The 23,108-nt window shown below is 46.4% G+C and overlaps 3 protein-coding genes across 3 annotated transcripts; 2 read left to right on the forward strand and 1 right to left on the reverse strand.

Annotated features, from left to right (window-relative positions):
* The first annotated feature begins 1,402 nt into the window (after positions 1–1,402).
* LOC149274781 (tether containing UBX domain for GLUT4-like) lies at positions 1,403–11,931 on the forward strand. The gene is made up of 16 exons (XM_089505274.1): positions 1,403–1,492; positions 2,250–2,305; positions 2,560–2,674; positions 2,991–3,091; positions 3,504–3,558; positions 3,785–3,858; positions 3,940–4,471; positions 4,602–4,741; positions 4,945–5,026; positions 6,445–6,511; positions 6,606–6,668; positions 7,032–7,084; positions 10,454–10,505; positions 11,304–11,373; positions 11,461–11,645; positions 11,921–11,931. The coding sequence occupies exons 1-16, from the start codon at positions 1,403–1,405 to the stop codon at positions 11,929–11,931; spliced, it is 1,746 nt and encodes a 581-aa protein (XP_089361400.1).
* Positions 11,932–14,432: 2,501 nt separating this feature from the next.
* Positions 14,433–16,567, reverse strand: LOC149274782 (centromere protein X-like). Its single transcript, XM_089505275.1, has 5 exons — positions 16,532–16,567; positions 15,924–15,975; positions 15,617–15,670; positions 14,534–14,622; positions 14,433–14,447 (listed from the first exon to the last, which is right to left on the reverse strand). Exons 1-5 carry the CDS (start codon positions 16,565–16,567, stop codon positions 14,433–14,435), a joined length of 246 nt encoding a protein of 81 aa, XP_089361401.1.
* A 1,187-nt stretch (positions 16,568–17,754) lies between these two features.
* On the forward strand, positions 17,755–22,615 carry LOC149274783 (leucine-rich repeat-containing protein 45-like). Its single transcript, XM_089505268.1, has 17 exons — positions 17,755–18,001; positions 18,116–18,177; positions 18,251–18,321; positions 18,456–18,634; positions 18,778–18,906; positions 19,097–19,209; positions 19,312–19,370; positions 19,461–19,538; positions 19,613–19,748; positions 20,010–20,087; positions 20,198–20,309; positions 20,558–20,628; positions 20,702–20,794; positions 21,038–21,130; positions 21,479–21,652; positions 22,018–22,165; positions 22,419–22,615. The coding sequence occupies exons 1-17, from the start codon at positions 17,755–17,757 to the stop codon at positions 22,613–22,615; spliced, it is 2,040 nt and encodes a 679-aa protein (XP_089361394.1).
* The last annotated feature ends 493 nt before the right edge of the window (positions 22,616–23,108 follow it).

Consider the following 23,108-nt stretch of genomic DNA (forward strand, 5'->3'; position numbering starts at 1 on the left):
AATATTATTTTGCTGCCATAATTTGGACTCTTATACCGGCAGAGGGTGACGTTTGGGTATTTGATGCCCGAACCTGCGGCTTGTAAGACTCAGAAAGGCCATGAAAATAGCAGGATTTGGTGTTATCATCGCTCAACATTTTTTTTTTAACCATTGACAGGTCGCGCCACAGCTGTTGAGGAGCTTCAACTCCCATGATGCTTAGCCAGCCATAGACACCGAGGTGGTTGGTGAGTGCTACCCGTCGGTGCCAGGTGAGTCGGGCAGCTGCCCGGACTATGGAGTGCCGGCAGTCATAACAGAAACTGCCGCCCGACTGAATAATAATAATAATTAATAATAATCTATGCTAAATGTATAAATAATAAATGGAGCGTGCGTGCGCGTGTGTGGGGGCTTCTTGCCTAGGGTGCTATCTGGTCTAGAACCGGTCCCACTGCCCGTCGGCTTCTAGAACCCACAGACAGCATTTTTCTAACAGGTTTTTTTGCTCCTCGTTCGGGTACAGAAACACACTCTGCGTATCATGAAAGTTCCAGTTTTTATTGAGCCGGGAAACTCATTGTCCTGATTCCTCCCCACGGAGTGTTTGTGGATCATGAGGTTTGCACAGCTGGGGTTTTTTTTTCCACAAACACCTAACGCATATTGTAAAGATGTCCCCCGGGGAGATGAATACACGTTAACGGAACGGGGGGGGGGGGGGGCAAATAAAATAAAAACGTAAACAGATTTAAACGCGATCCAGGAAGCCTTGAATCTGTATAATTAAAGAAAAGGAGCCTTTGTGCTGGCTGTACACAGGGCATCACGCTCAGACGTGGCTGAGAGTGATAGGAATTGTAGGCGGCGATTCTGTATTTGTCGTTGGTCTCGTCTTAGATTCAGGAGCCGGATGTCTATCCCATGCATGTTTAATACCCTCACTGTATTACCCTCTACCACTTCTGCTGGATGCTGTTCCCCTAATCTACCACCCTCTCAGTAAAGTAAAGCAGCCTTATATTACTTGTAATATACAGAGATTATTATATTTTGTCTAGAAATATCTATGGTCTGTCCTAATATCTACAGCTACAGCGCAGACTGATGTACAATAGGCTGTAATTCGTATTTTGGTGTTTATAATAACAATAATACTACTACTACAAATAATAATAGTTATTATTATATTATTTTATTGTATTGTTATTATGATTATTTTTATCCTATTGTTATCATTATTATCATGTTATTTATTATTATTATTGTAAGTAAGTATTAAACACAGAATAGTGTGAAATTAGTGAATTGAATGACCTGTCACTGCGCCCAGCAGCTGTCACGCTTGGAATGATCTGGCTTTCTGTCTTTGTTATTATATCAATAAAGCTGATTGAATGTTTCGGTGACGTCACGTAAAATGGCAACCGGCGGGCCCGGGGTGTCGGTTTTGGCCCCGAACGGGAGGCGACAGACGGTGAAAGTGACAGCGAGGACCACGTTACTGCAGGTGACGGTGCAGCGGGGTATGAGGCGGGCACCGGGGGGCTCATGGGTGGTGGGGCATCTAACCAGGGGAGGGGGGCATTTACTGCAGGTATAAAACCAGGGGAACGGGGCTGTAACAGTTACTAGAGGGGCCTATAACAAGGGGTACGGGTTAAATGTCTGTCCCGTTTTGAGGGTGTGATATGCTGCAGGACTATCACTGGGCGTGTAGGGGGTGTGATATGCTGCAGGGCTGTCACTGGGCATGTGGGGGGTGTGTGATATGCCGCAGGACTGTCACTGGGCATGTGGGGGGGGGGGTGATATGCCGCAGGACTGTCACTGGGCATGTAGGGGGTGTGATATGCTGCAGGGCTGTCACTGGGCATGTAGGGGGTGTGATATGCTGCAGGGCTGTCACTGGGCATGTAGGGGGTGTGATATGCTGCAGGGCTGTCACTGGGCATGTAGGGGGGTGTGATAAGCTGCAGGGCTCTCACTGGGCATGTGGGGGGGGGGTGTGATATGCCGCAGGGCTGTCACTGGGCATGTAGGGGGTGTGATATGCCGCAGGGCTGTCACTGGGCATGTATGGGGTGTGATATGCTGCAGGACTATCACTGGGCATGTAGGGGGTGTGATATGCTGCAGGGCTGTCACCGGGCATGTGGGGGGGGGGGGTGTGATATGCTGCAGGGCTGTCACTGGGCATGTAGGATATCACACGGTTCCATTGTATGACGAGTAATCCCGTGCATGTATCACGTGTTTCTTTGCAGGTGCTGGAAGAAGTCTGCAAGAAACAGAATTTTAACCCCGTAGAGTATGACCTAAAGTGAGTGTCCGACTCGTAACTATCGGGTGCTCTGACTGCACTCACCATCTCTCGCCACCGGTAGTGTCTTTACAGCCATTTGTCACCCACGTGCTCCACGTCAGTATCCGTCAGCTCGCGCTAGCCGTGTGTCACAAGATGAGGTTGTAAGGCTTTGTTGCCATAGCAGCAGTGAAAGCATCTTGTTGGTCTGTAGGCCACTTATTTTAAGATTTTTATTTGCTAAATCTTTACTCTTTTAACCTGATCTGCAGGTTTCAGAGGACGGTGCTGGATCTGTCTCTTCAATGGAGGTTCGCCAATCTTCCCAACAATGCCAAATTGGAGATGGTGGGTGCCACGCAGCAGAGAGCAGGGGCAGAGAGCACGGTGAGGGCTTTCCCTGAATGTTGTGTGTCTCTCTACATGCGTGATGTTACCGGTTTCTGTCCCCTGTAGCCCTGGTAACCCCCTTACCTGTTCCAGCGCACGGATTCCTGTATTTAGCGGGCTAACTGTCCGACTGGCCTATAGCCAACAGGAGCTCTCCGGTGCTGATGATAATATGGTAATATGTAGCCCTATGCACCTTAATGGCCTCTTCCTGATTGGACGCCAATTTTATACATTTTTAATTTACTTTCTAACTGAACTTTAAAGCATGATGTCATCATGTTAACACCGCTATCGCCTGTCCACGCAGAAGGCACGTGTGGCGCTGCAGCTGGCGGATGGCGCACGATACCAGCACGAGTTTCTTTGCAGCCAGACCCTTTGGGATGTCGTCTCCCGGTTCCCAGAGACCAGGTGAGAACCCGCTGAGCCCCCGCTGAGCCTGGGACACGGCGCACGTTTAAGGCACGGGTACTGACACAAATATCAGTCTGTGCTTTCCTATCCCTGTGACCTCGTTCTGTCTGTTAAGCTTTCTTGGTACTTAGTTTTAGATGGAGCTATTCAGTGGCTGAAAAACCTTATACCTGGTCTGACTGCCAGCAGAGGTGGCATCTATTTCAGGCTGTGCTAAGAGGCTGGACATTGGTGATATTGGTTAGCTAATTTCTCAACTCAGAGCAATATGTTCCATTTCTATGATGATAGCATCACATAAGTTAGGAGATGAGAGGGCCACAAACACACCCCACACCTTTCCTGTTAGTCTGCTTTTCGTCTGCATTTTAAGATGATGATGATGATTACAGTTGTATCTTTCCTGCAGAGTTTTCTTGGAGGCTTCAGGACTCGTCCCTGTCTGTATCTACATGAGGGATGAGGTAAGGCAGAGCCCACATGGGATCCTAACCCATGCCAGGGGGGGACACCACTCATTAATATGTCAATTTCCACATCTCACACTGTTGTGTCTTTCCATCTCATCTCATTGTGGTGCTAAGTAAGAACTGGGTCAAGTACCCCCCCCCCCCCCCCAGCTATTGGATCCTGGGTCCTTTCACCCAAAATCACTAGAAACTGTGTAAGTGTTTCTTCTTATGCCTCCAGGTGACCGGGGAGCCGTCCTTAAGGCAAACAACCCTTCAGTCCCTGGGAATTACTGGTGGAAGCGTCATTGTCAGGTAAAGACACGTTCTCACTTGGTTTCATTAGCGTGGGGGATTCTGCCGTCCGCTGGCGTTCATTGCGATTTCATTTTAAAGGTTTGTAATGAGGAACGTTGATCAGCCTGTGAAAGCCGAGGACTTGGCTGTGTCAAAGGATGCAGTCTGTGAGAAGTCCACTCTCTCTAAGGAAGCGGAAAGCACAATTGTAATGGAAGCTGACGGTGAGAAGCCACCAGTGTGTGAAGATGAAAAGGGCCTGTCTAAGAAATCCCGAGAAAATGGCTCCAAAGCTGAGGCAGATATTCAGGAAAGGAAGGACGAGGTTCCCGTTGTAGAGTCAACCGGTGTTTCTTCTGGGGCTGAAGAACAGAAGAGGCTGGAGTCCAGTGGAACGAGTAGTGTGATGCTTCCAGCCTCCGCTGGCTCTTCCCAGTCTCTTCCTCAGGCTCAGGCCTCTCCATTCATCCCCTTCCAAGGAGGTGGCCACCGCCTGGGAGGTGCCAACGTACCCGCAGAGTCATCCGAAGCAGAGGTGCCAGTTGCCACGGCCCAGGGGCCCTTCCACAGTCCGGGGCCTTCCAAGCCAAAGAAATCCAAAACAGACAGGGAGGAGGTTGGAGGATCTGAGGTGAGTGAGAGGGACATTGATTTGTACTTTTGTGGCAGTGAATGGTTTTGGGTCTTGGATCTGTCTGATCCTCCCGTGTTCCTACTAACTAGTATTCTCATGTACTAACCCCCCATTCTTTTCTGTGCAGCCAATTGACAGGGAGCCACTCGTGTGCCATTTGGATTTGGAGGAGAACCCCAATGTTCGGGTCCAGGAGCCAACAGATGACTTTTTTGAGCTCACCGTAGATGATGTGAGAAGAAGATTTTCTGAACTCAAAAGTGAAAGGTGACGTATACACTTATATATATATAATTATATATAATAAATTTAGACATAACAATAAATTCAATTTAGGGGAAAAAATCAGTATTGCAAACCCTATACTCTGGGAAAATGTTTCTTCACATCTGTTAGAGTCCGTGTGTAAAATGTTGTTTTTTTTAAGCTGTTGATATCATTTTAATATTTTAATTTCTTCTACACCCCAGGCAGCGGCTAGAAGAATCGCCTTTAATGACTAAGGCTATGAGGGAGACGCAAATGAGAGAAAAGCTGGAGAGATACCCAAAAGTAAGGTCGCTGCGTACGAGCTCAGTGATTAACCCTTTCCTAACAGTGCTGGATAAGGGTCTCTCAGAAACAATGGCGGTTCAATAACACTGTTAACGCAGCTATGCCAGCGGTGAACCCTCGCTGAGTAAAGACAGCTGGGTATAGAAACATTGACCAGCGGGACTTGAGGAAGATGTCAGGCATTATTAGGGGGGGGGGGGGAGACTGTCTCGCAGGAGCCAACGGGAGATACGATTTCAGGTGACAGATAAAGCCAAAGGAGAATGTTGGTAACTTCGGGAAGTTCTGTAACATTGTGGATCTCGGAGATCCATCGGTGGATCAAATAATCGCTATAATTGCTTTGGCTCCTGGCTTAAGCCTAAATGTGGGTCAAACTTGACCCAACACTCCAGATCAACTCAGCAGCCGGTTCTTCAACAAAATGCAGAGGCGGTTGGCGTTGGGTTGTTTCGGGTGGAGGATTACGCAGGTGTTTGGCAGTTCCCCCAGCTTTTAGTTCTAAGGCAGTTAGAGCATCGCTAGGTGATGTTAAGACGCTCATTAAATCTAATGTGAGAAGGTTGGCCATCCTCGAAGGTTTGGCAGAAGAGAAACTGGCAACGGTTTATATTACGTCTGCGGTCGGCCTGCTTAAGGCTACGGTTGACGCATGGCTGGAGGATGCTGGTCATCCGTCTAAGAAATCATTTTTTACAAACCGTTGAGTAATTGGTGTACCTTGGTGGTGAGATTCTAGATTTTTACAAGGATTTGGGGACAGTTAACAGTGTTTTGGTACAGAGAAGAGATTCAGGTTTTCCCAAAGCCACTCGCGTCCCGAGTGCAGCCCCAGAGACAGAAGACCCAAAGTCTATAAGTCAGGAAAGGAGTTTTCCAGGTCCGGGTGCCAAATAATGACAAAACAATCGTTTTTTTATGACATTACTGAGATTTGTGAGGTCAGTCAAAACAGGCCCACTTAGAGCGAGACTCGTAAAGTCTGTGAAGGAGCGTGGCGTGGTTCTCTGCGTCTCCTTTTTATCATTTAATAGGATAGCGCATCCTTTTCACAGATCCGCAGACGCGGAAACCTTGAGTTCTTTGGTATATATTGGCTGGGAATTGTTTTTAGATGAGGCGGCAGGTGTACCGGAGCGACCCGTCTGTGATTTAGAACTTTAGGTTCCCAAATGGTGGTCTCTGTATATGTCTAGGGGCCCCGATTTTTTTATTTTTTTTATGTAGGGGTCAGCCCCTAACACAAGTGTAGGATAAATCTATATGCAAACTGAGTAAAACATAAAACTATTGGAATTGTGGCTGTTAAATTGAGCAGTAAAAAAAAAGAAATCTTCCACCCTCTAAGATTTAGCAAAAATTTGGGTCATCTTTTTTTTTTTAATTTTATTATTATTTTTCATTTAATTTTTCAGGTTGTACTCAGAGTTATGTTTCCAGACCGGTATATCGTACAGGGATTCTTCCGCCCAGCAGAGACGGGTACTTTAGCAATGTTTTTTTATTTTATTTTATTCCCTGTATTATATCTACATGAAGGGGGTATAAATCTTATCTGCTTCCCTTTGATTTGCAGTCGGTTCTGTGAAAGAGTTTGTGCGCAGTCACCTGGATGACCCTCAGCTGCCATTTTACTTGTGTAAGTAGCAAACCTCCCATCTGATTTTCTTTGAGAAATTCTTCAAGTATGCTACTCCCGTTACACATAACATAGAAATTAAATATTGTGCCATTTTATTCCTGTCTCAATGAACCCAGAAACGTCCAATATTTTTTTCTGCTGCAGTGGCAACAGAGGCTTCTTCCAATCAGTGCTTACTTCAGATATACAATTCTGTAAATCAGGTTTAAAAGGGTTATGGCTGCGGTATATAAAGTCACGTATTGCAGTACTTGTGTTAGGCTGAAGGTCTAAATAGCGACCGGATCGTTTCTGCCGGAAGCTTATGTTCGATTGCAGCCCTCGCTGTCGTTAATCCGCTCTATTTATCTTTTACTGCAGTTATTACACCCCCAAGGACCGAATTGAAGGATGATTCCCAAACCCTGTTCCAGGTAATTATCACACACCTGGTTTAATTTGCATACGGTAGCCGCTGGGAACCAATGATAACAGGGGAGCCCCGAACGCACCGCAGGAGCTCCGTAAATGCTACGGCTGGTACCCAGCTCCATCTCTACTGTCACATCCTAACGTGTTCTGTCTGGCGTGTACGTTCACATCGAATTTTCCCAGCTCGGAGATAAAAAGTCTCTCCGGCAATACGGGAACGCGTTCGCTCCGCTGGCCCTTTTTACCCCAGCGCTGCGGAAATCCGGATAAGCCCTTCCTCGTCGCCGGGCCTGCCCCTCCACCTTTGCCGTGTGTGGACAAGCGCCGGGGGTCCTCGGGCTGGTAAGCGGTTTGTTTGCGGGTGCCACACAGCGGCGCGGGGTCTCCACGTCTTCCTTCCCTGTAGTAACCCGAGCCCCCTGAGCTTGTGTGTTCAGCCCAGACGAGGTTCCTGGGAGGAGAGGGGGCTATCTGAGCTCTTGGCAGCTTGTGAAGGGGTCTTTCTTCTCTGTAATGCTCCGGCAGCGGAGCCTCCCGCCTCCTACTTTCATCTTGCTGGCAGCCCTGTTATTCTTGGCTGGATTTCCATGACTGCTGTTCCTAATAGAGGCGCTTCCACTGAACCTTAAAGCACTCAATAAAAGTGTCACCCAAGGGGGGGGGGGGGGTTGTGGTCTTTCCCCAGGGCTCGGAGGGCAATAAGACGCATCCTGTCTCCATGAAAGTTGTGTATGTTTTGGGAAGAGGGGACACTTGGATCTAAAGGAGGCAGCACAGGGACGGGTATACTAAGCTGTGTGTGTTTATTTTTTCGCCCCTCTGCAATCATCAATTGCTTAACTCATGAATACCAAAGGGATGAGGAATTTTTATTCGTTTATTTATCAAGGACCGACATATTCCATAGCCCGGTACAAAAGGAGGATTTACCCTACGCTAATCTCCACATTAAGAAAAATAAAAGATATTAAAATAATTTAATAATAAAAGCAAAATAATTTAATTTAGTATAAAAATATCTTCTATGTGATGTTAGAATGTTTGGGGGATTTTTTGCTTATTTTGTTTTATAAATATTTTTAGGTTTTGTTTTTTTTTTGTGAATATGTTGTAGGCTGATTGGTCTGGAAAACTATCTTTTTATACTTTAATACATTTAAAATATATATTTCTATACATTTCATACTAGCGCTTTAAAAAATAGGTTACCGATAAAAAAAAAAAATGTTCCACGACGGCTTTATACCGTAACAATACATTAAGTGAAAAAAATAATGCATTTAAATGAGTTTAAAACGTTATCATTTTTAACCTGTTTCTCCCCCAAATATATAAGAGAGGAGTCAGATGCAATATATTTTTCTATTATTATATTGTTGTTAGACCCTGCATAGTGTCCATCCCCGTATTATGTAATAATTGATACAGCGTGATATTCCGCAGCGCTTTGCGCAGAAGAAAGTCCCCCCCCACATGCAGCGGCAATAGATTTTATTAAGAAAAACCCCCTTTTTATTCTTTTGGGGGGGGCTGCAGATGTGTAATAAGAGCGCAGTATTTGCGGTGGGCCGCGTCGCCCTCCTCTCCCAGCTCCAGCCCTCGTTCCCCGGCGGTTCCTTCCTGTCTGAGGCTTTTGATCTGCGCCCGTGAAGACATCGCTTAGCCCTTTAACGTCATTTCAAAGCTTGTTTCTCTTTTCAGATCTATGTATGCGTCTCTCTAAATTGTTTGCGTTCTGGATCTTGCCCTTCATTCCCGGCTCGGCCGGCTTTGAAGTCCTCCGCTCTCTTATTGATCTTCCGACTTCAAACTAAACAGACCTGTGGCACTTTAATCAGCTCCCGTCCCCAGATGAAGGAATGCCTCACATCATAGCAGCCCGAGCTCCTTTCTCCGGACACTTTGATTGAAATGTTGCTTTAATGCATCAGAGCTGTTTATGTCTGGAGGAACAAACATGTATTTGGTGACAGATAGGGACTGTTAGCTGATTGCCGCCCCGTTCTTTTTTTTTTTTTCTTTCATGCATTTAATCTCTTTTTTTCTCTACCGGCTTCCACCATTTATCTCCTTTTTTCTCTCTCTCTCCTCTCTTTGTTTTTCCATGACTTTCTTCTTTGTGTATATCTGGCTTGGTGTTGGCGTCCGTGTTTCTTTTTCTCTTTTTTTCTGGGTGTATGTGCAGCCCTGTTTCCATTGCCATGAATTTTCTCTGACCCTGGGGGCCTTTTCCTCGTGAGGCTTTGAAGTGTTTGCCCAGAGATTGACTGACAAGGAAGTTTTTTAGCGGCGGCGGCACCAGGGAGAACGACAAAAACAGGGACAAGCTTTGAACTAAAAGATCTTTCAGTGGAGATGCTGGATTCAGTTATCTCCTCCACTATGTTAATTATTCGCCGCAATAATTGGGGAGGGGGGAGAGGAGAGAGAGGAGGTTATTAAAAAATTCCAGCACCAAACACGCTACCCAAACCTAATTTCCCTGCTTCCAGACTGCATAAAAGAAATTCTGTCTTTTAAAGGGGGGCTAGTGTATTTCCAGGGGTGGGGGGGGGGGAGCGAGGGGGCCCTTTTTTAAGCTGTCGTCTTCTAAATAGCGAAAAAAACCCTACAGATGAGAGGGAAAGATCAAAGCGCTGGAGATTGTTCGCTCGCTGAGTTTTGACCGTGTCTGGTGCTCGGTAATTGAAGTTTGCGGAAAGCTGTCTTTGTTTTTCGATGGCATGCAACCTTACACAATACCGACCGAGGAGGAAACGTTTAAAGAGCCCCCAGGCGGCTTCTCGTAGTCGCCCCGCTCCATGAAAGCTTGCGTCGGATCTCCTATACCGTGGCCGTCGGGAAAACGCTCATCTGGACACGTGATATAACGCGTCGCCGAGTATACGTAGACGTTACAAGCCGGCTTTCTTTCTAGATACATGTATATAAAATGTCACGGATATTAGGAGCCAGCGATTCAAATCTACTAGCCGTGGCAACCCGCTCCTGGCGTTTGTTGAGCCCTCCCAATACATCGCTATGTAATATGAGTCCAGACGCCATGTCTGATTAAGTTGCGTCCGTTTTGGGTTTTTTTTTTTCTCTTCTTCTTCCAGGATTGGTCCATATTATTTAAAGATATTTATAAATATATATATATATTTATAAAGTGAATGTATTATAATGTCTGTTGGTATTTATTTACATCGAATCGAGGGGTCCGTACACATTGATAGCGTATCGGGCTCATCGTCGGATGTCTTTTTTTTTTTTTTTTATTTTATTAATCTTTTCTGCCGTTCAAATTTATAAAAAGAAATGGTGAATTTTGGTTGTGGGGTTACTGAAGTCGCAATTTATAGTGTAAAAAATATTCATTTAATCCCCAGGCTGATCTGTTCCCCGCGGCCGTTGTCCACTTTGGATCACAAGTGCAAAGAGGTAATGTGTACCGGGGATCCTGTATCGCTGTTTTGGATCTCGTTATATCTGTAGCAGGCGTCCCAGGAGCAGTGGGGTGGCTCTCGTTTAGAGCTCACGTCCTGCTGTCCCGTGTCCGGCACTCTGGGGGGGGGAAATCCGTGAAAACGATGACTTTTGTTAATCCCAGCACCCTGCGCGGGCAGCTCGCTAACGCTCCTGTTAACGTTTCATCTCCGCAGCTTGCAGAGTTGGGAGGTTAAAGGCTCCTCGAGTCCTGCACCGGTCACATGCAAGGGCAGATTGGAAAGCACAAAGCATGCGGGGAGCAGGTGCACGAGGCACATATCATGCAGCTGTAATTGATTTATAAGAATATATGGGTTCTTTTATGTGCTGCAGATTAATGACTGACGTGTAAAGCCTTTAAAGTGAAATTGAACGCTGTGCACCCCCGGGGGATCCAGAGCTCCTATTTCTCCTCTGCCTTTTGGTCCTGGAATCCATATAAGTGAATAGGGCTGCTTCCTATTGGCTTTTTCATAGCTAATTTGGCAAAGAATCACCCACCTGGCGAGGAGCAATAGGTCTGTAACCTGCGATCGCTTCTGTCCAAGGTGGGAGAGCCAATGCCAAAAATATAGACCCAAAACCCTGCAAATGTTCCTTCTTTCTGTAACGAAAAAAGAAAAGTTATGTTAATGTACTCATTTTTCTGTGTTTTCTGTGATTCCGTACTGGAGACTAAATACGTTTTGGTTACTAAATCGCACCACTAAAGGCCAACCGATTCAGTTACATTTTTTTTCTTTCTTACAGAACATTTTCTGCGCCAGGAACTCCTGAAAGCTCCGGTTCCTCCGTCACAAGCCGATGTCCTGATCGACCGGTAATACCCACTTCAGCTAAAAGAGCAGTTTTGTTTTTATTGTTCTTGATATAACGTACTATCCTGTTTTTTTTTGGGGGGGGACAGGACAATGCCTCGCCCCCCGGCGTCTCCTCCTGCCCCAGTTTTGGAGAACGCCGCAGGCGTCGGGCCGACAGAAATCCCGACGGCACTCGAGAGCTCTGCTGCCTGTGATGAACGCCCCGCGCCTAACGCCCCGCAGCAAGTTCAAAGAGAACCAGCAAAAGTTCCCAAGTGGCTGAAACTGCCAGGTAATCCTCAAGGCAAAGGGAATAGGGTCTAGCCTGATAGCTTGCCCCACGTAGGTCCTATCGTGGGGGCTTCTCAAATGCTTGGTCGCTCTTTCAGGCTCTCATGGGCCTAATCAATAAGAGGTCTCTGTAGACTATAGAAGAGTGACTCGGATCCCAAACTTCAAGACAGTTTATACATCCCATAGAGAGGACGTACATGGCGGTAGGTGGTCAGCCCAGGCGAAGTTTCAGCAGCATGTGGGTGGCTGATCCCGTGTTTTTTTCCTCCCCAGGGAAGAAGTGAGGGAGCTTCCTGGCTTGTGCAGCGTTGCATCCCTTCCATTAAAAGAAGTCTGGACGCCGGCGTGTTCTGCTGAACATCTCCTGGATTATTGATTGACGACAGGACCTTTTTAAAGGATTATCTATTGCAGATGTGAGTGCCCCCCCCCTCTTGCTACTCCTGTTTGACTCTTTGCCACAGCTGTGCTGTGAGACCTAAAGAAATCTGGTTTTTGAATCAATAAAATCATTACATTTAAAAGAAATCCATTTTTTCCCCCCCCTTTCTTTATGCGCTCATTTCCAGACGCCCGAACCCGTGATCTTCTGGACAGGAGGTTTGGTCGTTAAGACCTTGTGTCGAGGGCTGTGACTAGATTGATGGTAACATCCTCTTAAAGAGGAAAAAATAACTTTCACGGATGAACGTGTCCTTTTAACAAGTTATTTATTATTTATTTATTTTTTTCGGAGCTCCGGGTAATCGTCCCAAACGATGCCTCGATCGGCACACACAGCCCTGTGTTAACCACGCAGGAGTCTCCTTAAAATGTCCAAAAGAACTTTGAAGTCAAGTTATTTGGCTCTGATCTCTTTCCACTTCGCCGTATTGACTTTGCTAATTACTCATCTTCCAACAACAAGGAACTTCATCTGAAAAGGTCCTTTCTACCCAAGGCTTGTCTCCACTCCCCGTTTCCTCCACCATATGCTTTCTTTGGCTGGCGCTTTTCCTGGGTTAAAAATTTGTCCTTTGTTGGCAGGCCTTCTTAAGCAAGGCTGCGTCTTAGCCACACACGAGATGGAGACTCCGATAAAAGCGACAATCCTGACCATTTAGAACCGGCGGGGAACAGAACGCAACCGCTCTTTCCATGAACGTGCCCTAACACCCCCCCCCACCCCCCCCCCCATGCTGGGCTCCTTGAGAAAACAATGGACTCCGCAATAGTCCGGGCAACTGCTCTCCCCCATTTAATTAGTGTTTATCTACTTAATTGTGCGCTGTTCATTGTAAAAGTCTTTAACGCCCTCGTACGGGTGGAAAGTTAATTACATATCTACCTTTTTTTCTGTTGCCGGCTGACCGAGCATCAAAGCAGCACCTGTCTTTGGGGGACGTCATGTTTTTTGCTTAATGACTCCCAAATGCTTTGAAAAGCGGAGGTGGTTTTGGACGTTAGAGAAGACGTATTGTTACAAGAGGGGCCGACCGGGTGTTCAGGGGGGAAGTATTTGGGTGCCGAGAGAGAGAAGGCTTCCGTCATTTTTTTGGTAAAGCATCTTTTCGAGATAATTTTAGCCTTTTTTTTTTTTTTCCTTTGAAGAATGTCTAGAACGCCAAATGATGATCTATGTGTTCTTTATTCTGCCGGTAGATCAGAACCATTTGGCCCCATAAGGTCTGCCCGTTTCTCCTGCTGTAACGACTCAAACCTTAATCAGTCGTCGGTCTCGTCTTAGATTCAGGAGCCGTATGTCTATCCCATGCATGTTTAATACCCTCACTGTATTGACCTCTACCACCTGTGATGGGAGGCGGTTTCGTTTTTCTACCACCCTCTCAGTAAAGTAAAACTTCCTTACATTCCGTGTAGACCTCTGACCCTTTAGTTTTAGATGATGACCTCTTGGAATCAATGGAATGATGCAGTATACTAGCAGAGCTCCTGAAGTATGCCTTGTGGATTCAGGAACCGGTAAAATATATGGACAAGTCTCTAAAAGGGATGTTCTTGATAAACGTATAATATTTATGATTTTGTCCCCAGGTTGCTGTTTAGCAATTTAATCCTTAAAAGATCAATAACAGTACAAACAAAAAACGAGCAGTAATTTGTTAAGCCCGCGGGTACCTGGCTTTTGTCACATCCGTTTGTATTTACATTAAAAGTCTCAGAATTCCGGCTGTCTGCTTACTCAGAAGTCGGTAATTGTTACAGGATTTATACATGTTGGCAGGGAACTAGTTAAGGTCTGTTATGGAAAGGGGTGATATTTGCCCCCTCGAGGGTAGTGTAAACGAGGGAGTCACACGGGAGACAACGCACTTCTCCAAAGATGTTAGTCTTGGCTGCGGTAAAGACGAGCCGTCGGAAAGCAGACAGACGTCCTAGTGGCATGTTTATTGCTGGTTCCAGGGTGGTGGTGATGATGTGTCGGGGAAGCTTATGACAAGGTATTAGCTCTTGGCTCGCAGGTTTTTTCAAATGAGTTTGGGAGCCTGTAGCATGAAACATGTCATAACACCTTTTTTATTGGTCATTTCTTAAACGTCCTCAAAAACACGACTCCTCATTAAGAGACTTAGATGTAGGAATATAAAGCGAAAACATAAGTGAGCGAGTCTTAAGCCAAAGGGAAAAGTCACTAGACTACGGAATGAGGAGGTGGCAGGCTCTACCACTCTCCAGCCAGAGGTTGTCCGAGTCTTGAGCGCAAGCAGCTTCTTGTCTTCTCCAAGAGGTTTGATTTGTTCTCCAATAGGGTAACAGAGCAGCCGCTTCCATCCATACACAATAGCTAGAAATCTAAGAGCTGAAAGAAAGTAAGAGACTCGTTAGCAGGTAGTTTAGCTCTGTAGAGGAGACCATGTTATCTGGAATGGTAGAGGAAGGTCTTACCAGCTGAGGAAGGATTTTTTCTACATGCTCGATGTCGACCACCGGTAGCTCCTCGGCGTGGGCCTGCCGAGCGGCTCGAGCTGCTGCCTCTGTGGACAAAAGAAAGCAAACAATTGATATCACTAGGAAGATATTCCTTAAACTTGCTTGTCCACTTGTTCCATCAAAATCTTCAACCCCCCCCCACTGCCAAGAATGTGTTTTTTCCTGTGACACGTTAATCACCCTTTCGTGTTCTTTATTTCTGCACAATAGCACCCTATCAAGAGCTGTCAACTACACAAGTTAGTTACTGTTAGTGACTGTTCATTTATTTGAATAGGATAACTATTTTGTTCTATAAACCAGGCCATAGATGACCAAGGACGTAATAGTACGTCCTGCTGGCTTTTTGCGCTGGCGAAGACATTTCCCATATGATCAGCATATCTTTCAACAGCCTGGGGTCTCCTCTGTCAGCAGGGGGTAGCATTGCTAACTTCCTGCTGACCCATCCCATGTAACGGCAGGAGCACTGGTTGCACAGGAATACCGAAGAATGCTGGTGGTGTCAGAAATTAAGATTCATAAATAAACAGTGATGTCACCATGGCATCATAAGGGGTACCATCCAGTTCCAAGAGAGATCCCCGAGGTCTTTAAAGAAGGTAAGGTCATAAATAATGTGTGGGTACATTAAACATGGAAAAAAGTTCTGGTCACATGGGGGTGGGTAAACCCACTCGGTCACAAAGGGGTTAATCATTCAATCATCGATGAACTGGAGCTACGGCAAAACAAAATAGTTACTAGGCTGGTGCTTGCATGTAAAAGGAAAACTTATCACAAGAACCAAAATGTAATTCCGAGTCCTCAACGAATAAAATTGAGGGCAACGTTCTCCTTTTAGAAGATACAGAAGCGGGTGACGCGTTCTTCACGTATGCATGTTTAAGGTAGGACCCTACAGATGTTTTCTAATGGCTGAGATGTTGGAAAGGATTAGCCAATGGCTGCGCAGGAGTATTTAAGTGATCGTGAGCAGTGTGCACCGCCTACTGGATTAAGTTGGTATTACCAGTGATCCCTGAATTAATAACTCACCTTGGACAAAGACCTTCAGCATCTCCGCTAACAGAATCAACGCATCGGAGGTCACTGAAAAGTGGAGGGCATGGTAATTATTCATTATTCAAATATCTGTAGCAATGTCGGGCTGTGTAACGAGAATCCTCAGCCGCGCTGGTTTTATGATCATGGGAGAGGAGAAATGGCTTTTACCGGGTGCCCTGTGAATGATATCATCGAGGTAGACGCAGCTTAAGCCGGCAGGAGGTGCTATGATACACGGGTCGGAAGCCAGGCTTATGCCGTAGCGTCGTTGGGCATCTCTCACGCCCCTCGTCCTTACCTCTCATTTTGTCTTCTTTAAGGTGCAGCTGGAGCAGTTTGGAGACCAAGTCCTGGAACAGAAAGACGGAGAGAAATCTTACGGGGACTACAAACCATTCCAAGGTTCAATCGGTATTTTTATGATCTCATAGTTATATGAGGCTATCCTATCTGTACTCTTTGATGCACTGATGTGAATGATAACTATTACAGATGACAACTCCCAAGTGTCCCTGCTTAGCTTGGCCAGTCCCTCTTTCCTCCCCCTAGGGGCTCAGAACGTTTGCTTGGTATGAGTCTATCACAGGGTTCTACAGCCCCAATAATGTATATGTAAACAGCAGGGAGTAGGTTTATAAATTATACCGTGTAAATAAGATACATACAAAGTATTGGCAAAGCCCCACCCACTAGTCACACCCTAACCACACCCCTAAAACACATGCCCTTCTTTGGCCATTCAAACGTTGGGGTAAAAGATAAGCCGATTGTTTTCTGGCAGTCGGTGTTGAGCGTTATTGTCCCTTTAAAAGTGTCAGTTTCATATTCCAGTTGCTGTCAGCCTCTCGTTGCGATAACAAATCAGACTTTGGAGGGGTACGGGGGCCGGTGGGGGCCAATACTCGCCTTACGAAATGAAACAGCCTCTTCCTCCCGCTCCATGCCTCCTGTCTCCCGCCCAAAGGCCTCTCCAATAATAACACACCATGTCCTCTACTACTCTCTCAGAACCCCGCCTACACCCAAGGTCTTGTCCAATCGCAATGCTAGTTCCTTCCATTCCACTGCTGTCCAATAAAACAGCCCCGTAGTGATCTATGATTGGCTTATACATACTGGTAGAAACCGTTTTCGTGAATGAGGCGTATCAGCTGCGATCTAAACACTAGAGACTGCACCAGTAACACAGGCTGAGAAATGACAGTTATTGTAACTGGGATTCGTGGGGCATGCTGGGAGTTATAATGTATCCCGAGATGCCCCTCTCTTCCTGGTTACCTCTTGTTTATGTATGGATAGACTGTAACGGTAAGTCCCAGCTGCCTCCCATGAGCCCAGGATGTGAGATGGGGGTCAGGGGTCAGAATAAATGGGGGTTCTATTGCATGCTATTTATTGTCACTAGTGCTTGTCTTATTCTAACGTGTGTCAGTGCCTTCCTTGCACCAGCACTCACTAGTAGTTATTATGAGCACCTGTCTAGCACTCACTAGTAGTTAATGTCAGTACCCGTTTAGCACCAGCACTCACTAGTAGTTACTGTCAGTACCTGTCTAGCACCAGCACTCACTATAAGTTACTGTCAGTACCTGTCTAGCACCAGCACTCACTAGTAGTTACTGTCCGTACCTGTGTAGCACTAGCACTCACTAGTAGTTGCTGTCAGTACCTGTGTAGCACTAGCACTCACTAGTAGTTGCTGTCAGTACCTGTTTAGCACTAGCACTCACTAGTAGTTGCTGTCAGTACCTGTCTTGCACCAGCATTCACTAGTAGTTACTGCCTGTACCTCACTAGTGGAGTTTTGAGACCCTGTGCTCACTAGTATACGTTAGTAGTGAGCTGTCGTGTTCTCGTTTTCACTTGAAAGTGCTTTTACGTTCTGCGTTTTGTCCGTGCACACTTGTACAAACTAATACTTAGGATAGCCAGGGTTACGAACACTTGGGATAAACTAGACGGACCTCCCAGCATCCCCAAGATAGAATATTTTTGTGATGTTTTAATTTAAGTAAATTGGTTCCAGCAATTGGTGGTTAATTGTGATGTTTGTCCATTTTTCACTTCTTGTCTGTAGTGTGTGTGCGCCCCAGACTGACGGCTCGTGGGGGTTTGCCCGGATATCAGCCATGGGGACCCCTGAAATGGATGAGCTAAGGCGGTCGTATGTACGGATGTGCCACGAGAGAGGCGTGGAGCCCCAGGAGGGCGTCCTCGGGCATCTGCAGGACGCGAAGGAGACCGCGGGCAGAGGGAAGCTAGACCTGTCGTCTCAGAGCGTCTCCACGGAGTCGTGCAAGGTGCTCGGGGTCCTGCTGCAGAATGATGTCACGTTCACTGACGTGATTCTCAGCGACTGCATGCTTAGCGAGGATGGTAGGTGCCGCTTCACTAGGATGTGTCTAGAGCCTAAGAAATGTTCTGTAGATTGTAAGGGAAGAATTGCAAGTAAGTGTATAGATTATAATCTGACTCTCTCTTTATTGGCAGGAGTTAAAGCACTTCTCCAGGGTCTCCGCACAAATTCACTAATAAAGCACTTAGACTTGAAGGTGAGTGTGAATTATCACGGAATTTCAAATATATTTTTAAACTTGGCTAAAAACCCCTTCTGCCTCTCCATAGGGTAACAATCTACGAGCCCAGGGAGCAGAGGCTTTAGGGAAACTACTTACAGCCAACACATCACTGACCAGGTGGGTTCACTTCGGCAGTCACAACCTAGGGGTATCTGTGTAGAGCCAGACCACGATACCTCACTAGATTTATTAAGATCTGCTTTTTTTATGTAACCTTCCCAAAGGACTGATAAATGCTTTGTTCTCCTTAGCTTGACTCTGCAGTGGAATAATCTGGGAATGTTGGAAGACGCCTTCTCTCTCTTTTGTGACGGGCTCGCTGTCAATCAGACTTTGCAGAAACTTGATCTCCGCAACAATCAGATCAGCCCCAAGGGGGCAGAAGAGCTGTCCATGGCGCTGAAGCGCAACCATACCTTACAAGAACTTGGTATGAGGGGCCGAGGGTGATAGGGATGCTGTGGCGTTGGGTGATTTCCTCTATCACATGGAAAGAAGATCCCTGGCGCCATATTGGGAAATATTTTCTACACTCAATAAAAGTGGAAATGCCGTATCATGTCTCTCTTTCAGACCTGCGTTGGAATAATATTGGCCTGCTGGGAGGGAGAGCCGTTCTGAGCTGTCTTTCAACCAACAGAAGTCTCTTGAAGATGGATTTGTCTGGGAACAACATCCCGAGTGACATCCTGAAGCCCATTGGTAAGAGACTTGAGACTTCTATAGACGTGACATGAGAAGACTCCATCAAACATCCCAGGAGTCTGTATTTATCATATTTATACAAAGCATTAGGGGCTAGTCACATCTTTCTGGAACGATCAAACGTGTCTCCCGGGACAGTCAGGAACCTCTGATGTTAAACTGAAGGCGTTTTACTTGTGTGTAACAGAGCAGACGGTTGGACACAACCAGGAAAGACTGGTGGTTAAGAAAGACAACTTGACCCAGAGGCAGATCCTCACCAAAGAAGTCCAAAGTCTGAAGCAAGAGAAGAATAAGCAGGTGGGAAACACTCTACACTATTCTCCTGGCTTTATCTGGTCTTCAGGACCATTCTTCTGGCTCCAAGCCCCCAGTCCCTAGAGTTACACTTCTTTCTTGTAGCTCCTGAATCTGATGGAAACCATAGAACAGCAGAGAGAGGAGATGAACCGCAGTAGTAGGTTAGTTTCCGGGAGGAGGTTCTCGATGTCCAAAAAAATGCTCTCTTCTTTTGTCTGCTTTGCTTTTCACACCTATTGTTTTTGGACCAGGACTACCAGTTTGCAAATGGGGAAGCTTCACGAAGCACTCGAGGACCGCAAATCTGTTGTGAATTCCTTAACAGCCAAGTAAGGGACTGTTCTTGTTCCTCCTGGGAAGAGAAGCAGGCGAAGGAATCGTTCTAACCCTGTTGTGTCTGCAGGTTGCAGCTGGCTGAATCTAATTTGGCCTTATCACAGCAGAAGGTGCAGGATCTGGGGGAACTCCTGAGCCAAGCAAAACGGGCGAGCGCCAGCCTGAGGGAGCAACAGGCCAAAGAACTGAGGAAGGAGAAGGAGGTCAGGGCATATACTGGACGTTGGTCATGGACCGAGAGCACAAGCTTTAACCTATGCCAGCAGCACATAAGATAGACCTACTTATCAGTCCTCTAGAGTCCTACACCAGTTATAACACATTTTTATTGTAATCATGTGCTTTGAACGTTTCCATCCCTGAATGTCTGCATGGCATGAACTAGAAAGATGGTCTTTGTTATGGGGGTAGCGTGTAAAGTCTGTGATAACGTCTAACACGCGTGTTCAATCTCTCGGTGACAGGAATCTGTGGCGCGCGAAGCAAAACTTAGGCAGGAATTAACGTCTGCGGCCGAAAAAAATCTTTATTATCGCAGCAAGGTGAGTCGTTGGGATGTAGCGAAGAGACCTAAAAAGCGTGCGTTTCTGATTCAGACGGCTTAAAAGGGGAAGCTTCACCATTTAGTACACGGTGCCCTTTTAATGTACAGGTGGACGAGCTGGAGCGACGGTGCAAGGCACAGCAGGAGCACGTATTGGAGCTGAAGCAGGAGCTGACCGACACATCGGCGGAGCTGAAGCTACGGGCCATGCAGGCCGAAGGTAGATGCTGCTCACTCGCCTGTGAATGGGGGTAATGGGCCCTTTAATTGGCCACAGGGTGACAATTTTGTACGGCTCGGTAGAACTACACTTTTGCGGGAAGGTTACCTGTAAAGGATTTAGGTCTACAATATTTCAGCAAAAAAAAATCAACATAACTAGGAAAAATGGCCCAAACTTTCCAAATGGGAATACTACATGCCAGGATCTCCTTGGATTATAGCGGTCTAACTCTGTGTCCCCCGTAGAACGTCTGGAAGCCGAGAAGAAGAGGTCCCGGCAGTTAAGAGATGATGCCGCTGTTTTGCGTCAGAAGGAGGTGAGACGACTTCCTATCCTCAACCAACAAGTGGTTTCAGGCTGCAGACACTTAATGGGTTTTTGTGTAATAGGTGGATCAGATGAAGCAGTACATTGACGACATTGAGCGAGCAGCGCAGGAGCGGATGCAGCGTCTGGAGGCAACAAAGTTGGGACTAGAAGAGGTGAGAGCGGCGGACCAGCAGTGTCCACTGATTGGAGCTGCGGAGTGGCGGAGCAGTGCTGGAGGGATATGTGTGTGTGTGTGTGTGTGTGTGTATATATATATATATATATATATATATATATATATATATATATATATATATATATATATATATGCAGCAGCTATTCTGCAAATGTTACCGGTGACTGCTTATACCCTGACTCTGATACCCACGTCTTTTTCACTCTGAATATCCCTGCAGGAGCTCAACAAAGTGAAGATGACGCTAGCCAGCGAACGTATTCACGCAGAAGAGGAGATCCAGAAAGCACGGAGCTCGGTGCAACTGGAGGAGGTGAGGACGACCAAGATAAATGTCTGGGAACTGTTGGGTCCATGCGATGAATCCCACTGCGGACAGATAATCCTATACATCCTATATGTAACGTCAAACTTACCCCAGAAAAATAAGACACGATGATGATCAAAAACCGATCTGAATGATAAAACCTCAGATGTTCTATGGCGCGTGTTAAATACCAGAGCCTTGGTAAAGCGTGAGCCTAATGCAAACCATCTGTACATCTCCCCTCTCTGCTAGTTGGGGTCGGAGTCTAGGTTAGAGGGGGGGGTTGATGTGTGCCTATAGTTTTTATGTGTCTCTTTTGTATAAATATCTCCAATTTGGTTGTTTTCGGAGCAGCAGCAGCACTCCGCCGTCCTGCAGGACAAGCTGCGGACGCTCACTCTGTCCCGAGACCAGGCGCACAACCAGGTCCTGCAGGAGAAACAACTGGCGGGCGAGCTGCGGGCTCACAACAACCAGCTAAGCCTCGAGATCGAGGGGCTGAAGAGGAGGGTCGGTGGATTGAACGAGGTACGGTGCTGATGGGACCAATGTTTTTGGGTTTTTTTTATACCGCGCAAATCTCTATGGGCGTACGTTGAACGTGTGAAAACAAGCCGTGATATGACATCACTAACCAGATCAAAACCGGATTCGCACGTAACATTTCGCTTAACGTTAAAGCTGAAAACGTTATTCTCCTTTTAAATATCGACCCGCTACCTACCAAAAATATCATCCCAAATTTAGCCGCATTAAGGATTTTTGATTGTGACACGGCAAATGTCTTAAAGCTAAAGATATTTAACCCTTTCATTAGAAGCCACTACATTTCTGAAACCTAATGTGTTTTTAGACTTTGAATGTGCTAACTGTGCCTGTATCGTATCTTCCAGGAATTGGCCAAGAAAGACCAAGAGAAAATGGCCGAAGTCACGATGGTCCGCATTGAGCTCCAGCAGCAGGTCGGACACCTCCAGGCTGAGCTGGCGGCGCAGGATGGGCTAAAAGAGAAAATATGTGCCCTGGAGAGACAGCAGAAAGGTAGGGTGTCTGGCCTTTAGTCTGCCAGAGGGTTCCATGCTGGGATAATGAAGCGATGAGCTTCTGCTGTGGCAGACCGCCTGTAGCGCAGCTAAAGTAGAGCGAGAATAAATGCCATGAGGATAAGGTTGAAGTTGAACATATCCTGCTGGGGTGCAATAAGCCTTTGGGGAGGGACTGAGGGGTAACAAGAACGCAACATGGTTTTTAAAGAGCGCTTTCTTCTGAAACTGGGTGTTTTATCCATCTTCAGCCCAGTCTGTGTCTCACCGCGAGATGATGCTGGACAAGGAGGTGGAAATGTCTTCATTGATGGAGAAGTTGAGGCTGAAGGATGCCGAGATCTTGAGGATGCGTGAAGAGGAGGCGCAGAGAGCCACCCTACTGCAGAATGCCATCTTGTCCTACATCCACAGCTCACCGCTGAGCACCACTGCAGCGAAAAAATAAATCCCAGGTTACGGTGCATTACGAGCGCCAACCGCTGGCCAAGACCCAGCCGGTTCAGCGTTAGCCATATTCCGGTGCCTTATTTGTTGTGAGAGCCAGAAGGAGTCGCTTTGCTGTGGTTGCCGGCTGGTCTTTCTTTGGGTCTCCCTCCAGTAATGTGTGAGCGGTCTCCGAGCGCAGAAAACTAATTTATTTTCATATTTTTATAATCAGACTGTATTTTTTAAATAAAGATTTTATTCCCTTTTTACACACAGTTTTGTTGCAATTGTGGTTCTTAAAGGACAGGGACGGTCTATTTTATGGTTCTGCTTTGAGGAGAGAGAAAAGGGATCTTTCCAGCCGGACCTCCCTCTACGTCTCGTAGCTAGAGGTGCTGGGAGTACCTACAGAATGGCTAGGCAGGCAAACCTGCATGAGTTGGACCAAAAGATAATTCAGGAACATCAGCTCGTCTACTGAAAATGTGAATTGCTGGGCTTGAATCAACAGA

Source organism: Sceloporus occidentalis, unplaced genomic scaffold (genome assembly GCF_023333645.1).
Source record: "Sceloporus occidentalis isolate IW3139 unplaced genomic scaffold, rSceOcc1.0.p SCAF_321, whole genome shotgun sequence".
Taxonomy (NCBI): Eukaryota; Metazoa; Chordata; class Lepidosauria; order Squamata; family Phrynosomatidae; genus Sceloporus; species Sceloporus occidentalis.

Bases quoted from the DNA above. Each gene is read 5' to 3' on its own strand.
- LOC149274781 (XM_089505274.1), top strand. From the start codon at position 1,403: ATGGCAACCGGCGGGCCCGGGGTGTCGGTTTTGGCCCCGAACGGGAGG. The intron at 3,859-3,939 runs GTAAAGACACGT...TTCATTTTAAAG, and splicing joins GGTGGAAGCGTCATTGTCAG to GTTTGTAATGAGGAACGTTG. The intron at 4,472-4,601 runs GTGAGTGAGAGG...TTTTCTGTGCAG, and splicing joins AGGAGGTTGGAGGATCTGAG to CCAATTGACAGGGAGCCACT.
- LOC149274782 (XM_089505275.1), bottom strand. From the start codon at position 16,567: ATGGAGCGGGAGGAAGAGGCTGTTTCATTTCGTAAG. The intron at 15,976-16,531 runs GCGAGTATTGGC...TTTCTGTTCCAG, and splicing joins AGGCTGTTTCATTTCGTAAG to GACTTGGTCTCCAAACTGCT. The intron at 15,671-15,923 runs GTAAGGACGAGG...TCCACTTTTCAG, and splicing joins TAAAGAAGACAAAATGAGAG to TGACCTCCGATGCGTTGATT.
- LOC149274783 (XM_089505268.1), top strand. From the start codon at position 17,755: ATGGGGACCCCTGAAATGGATGAGCTAAGGCGGTCGTATGTACGGATG. The intron at 18,322-18,455 runs GTGGGTTCACTT...TGTTCTCCTTAG, and splicing joins GCCAACACATCACTGACCAG to CTTGACTCTGCAGTGGAATA. The intron at 20,795-21,037 runs GTGAGAGCGGCG...ATATCCCTGCAG, and splicing joins CAAAGTTGGGACTAGAAGAG to GAGCTCAACAAAGTGAAGAT.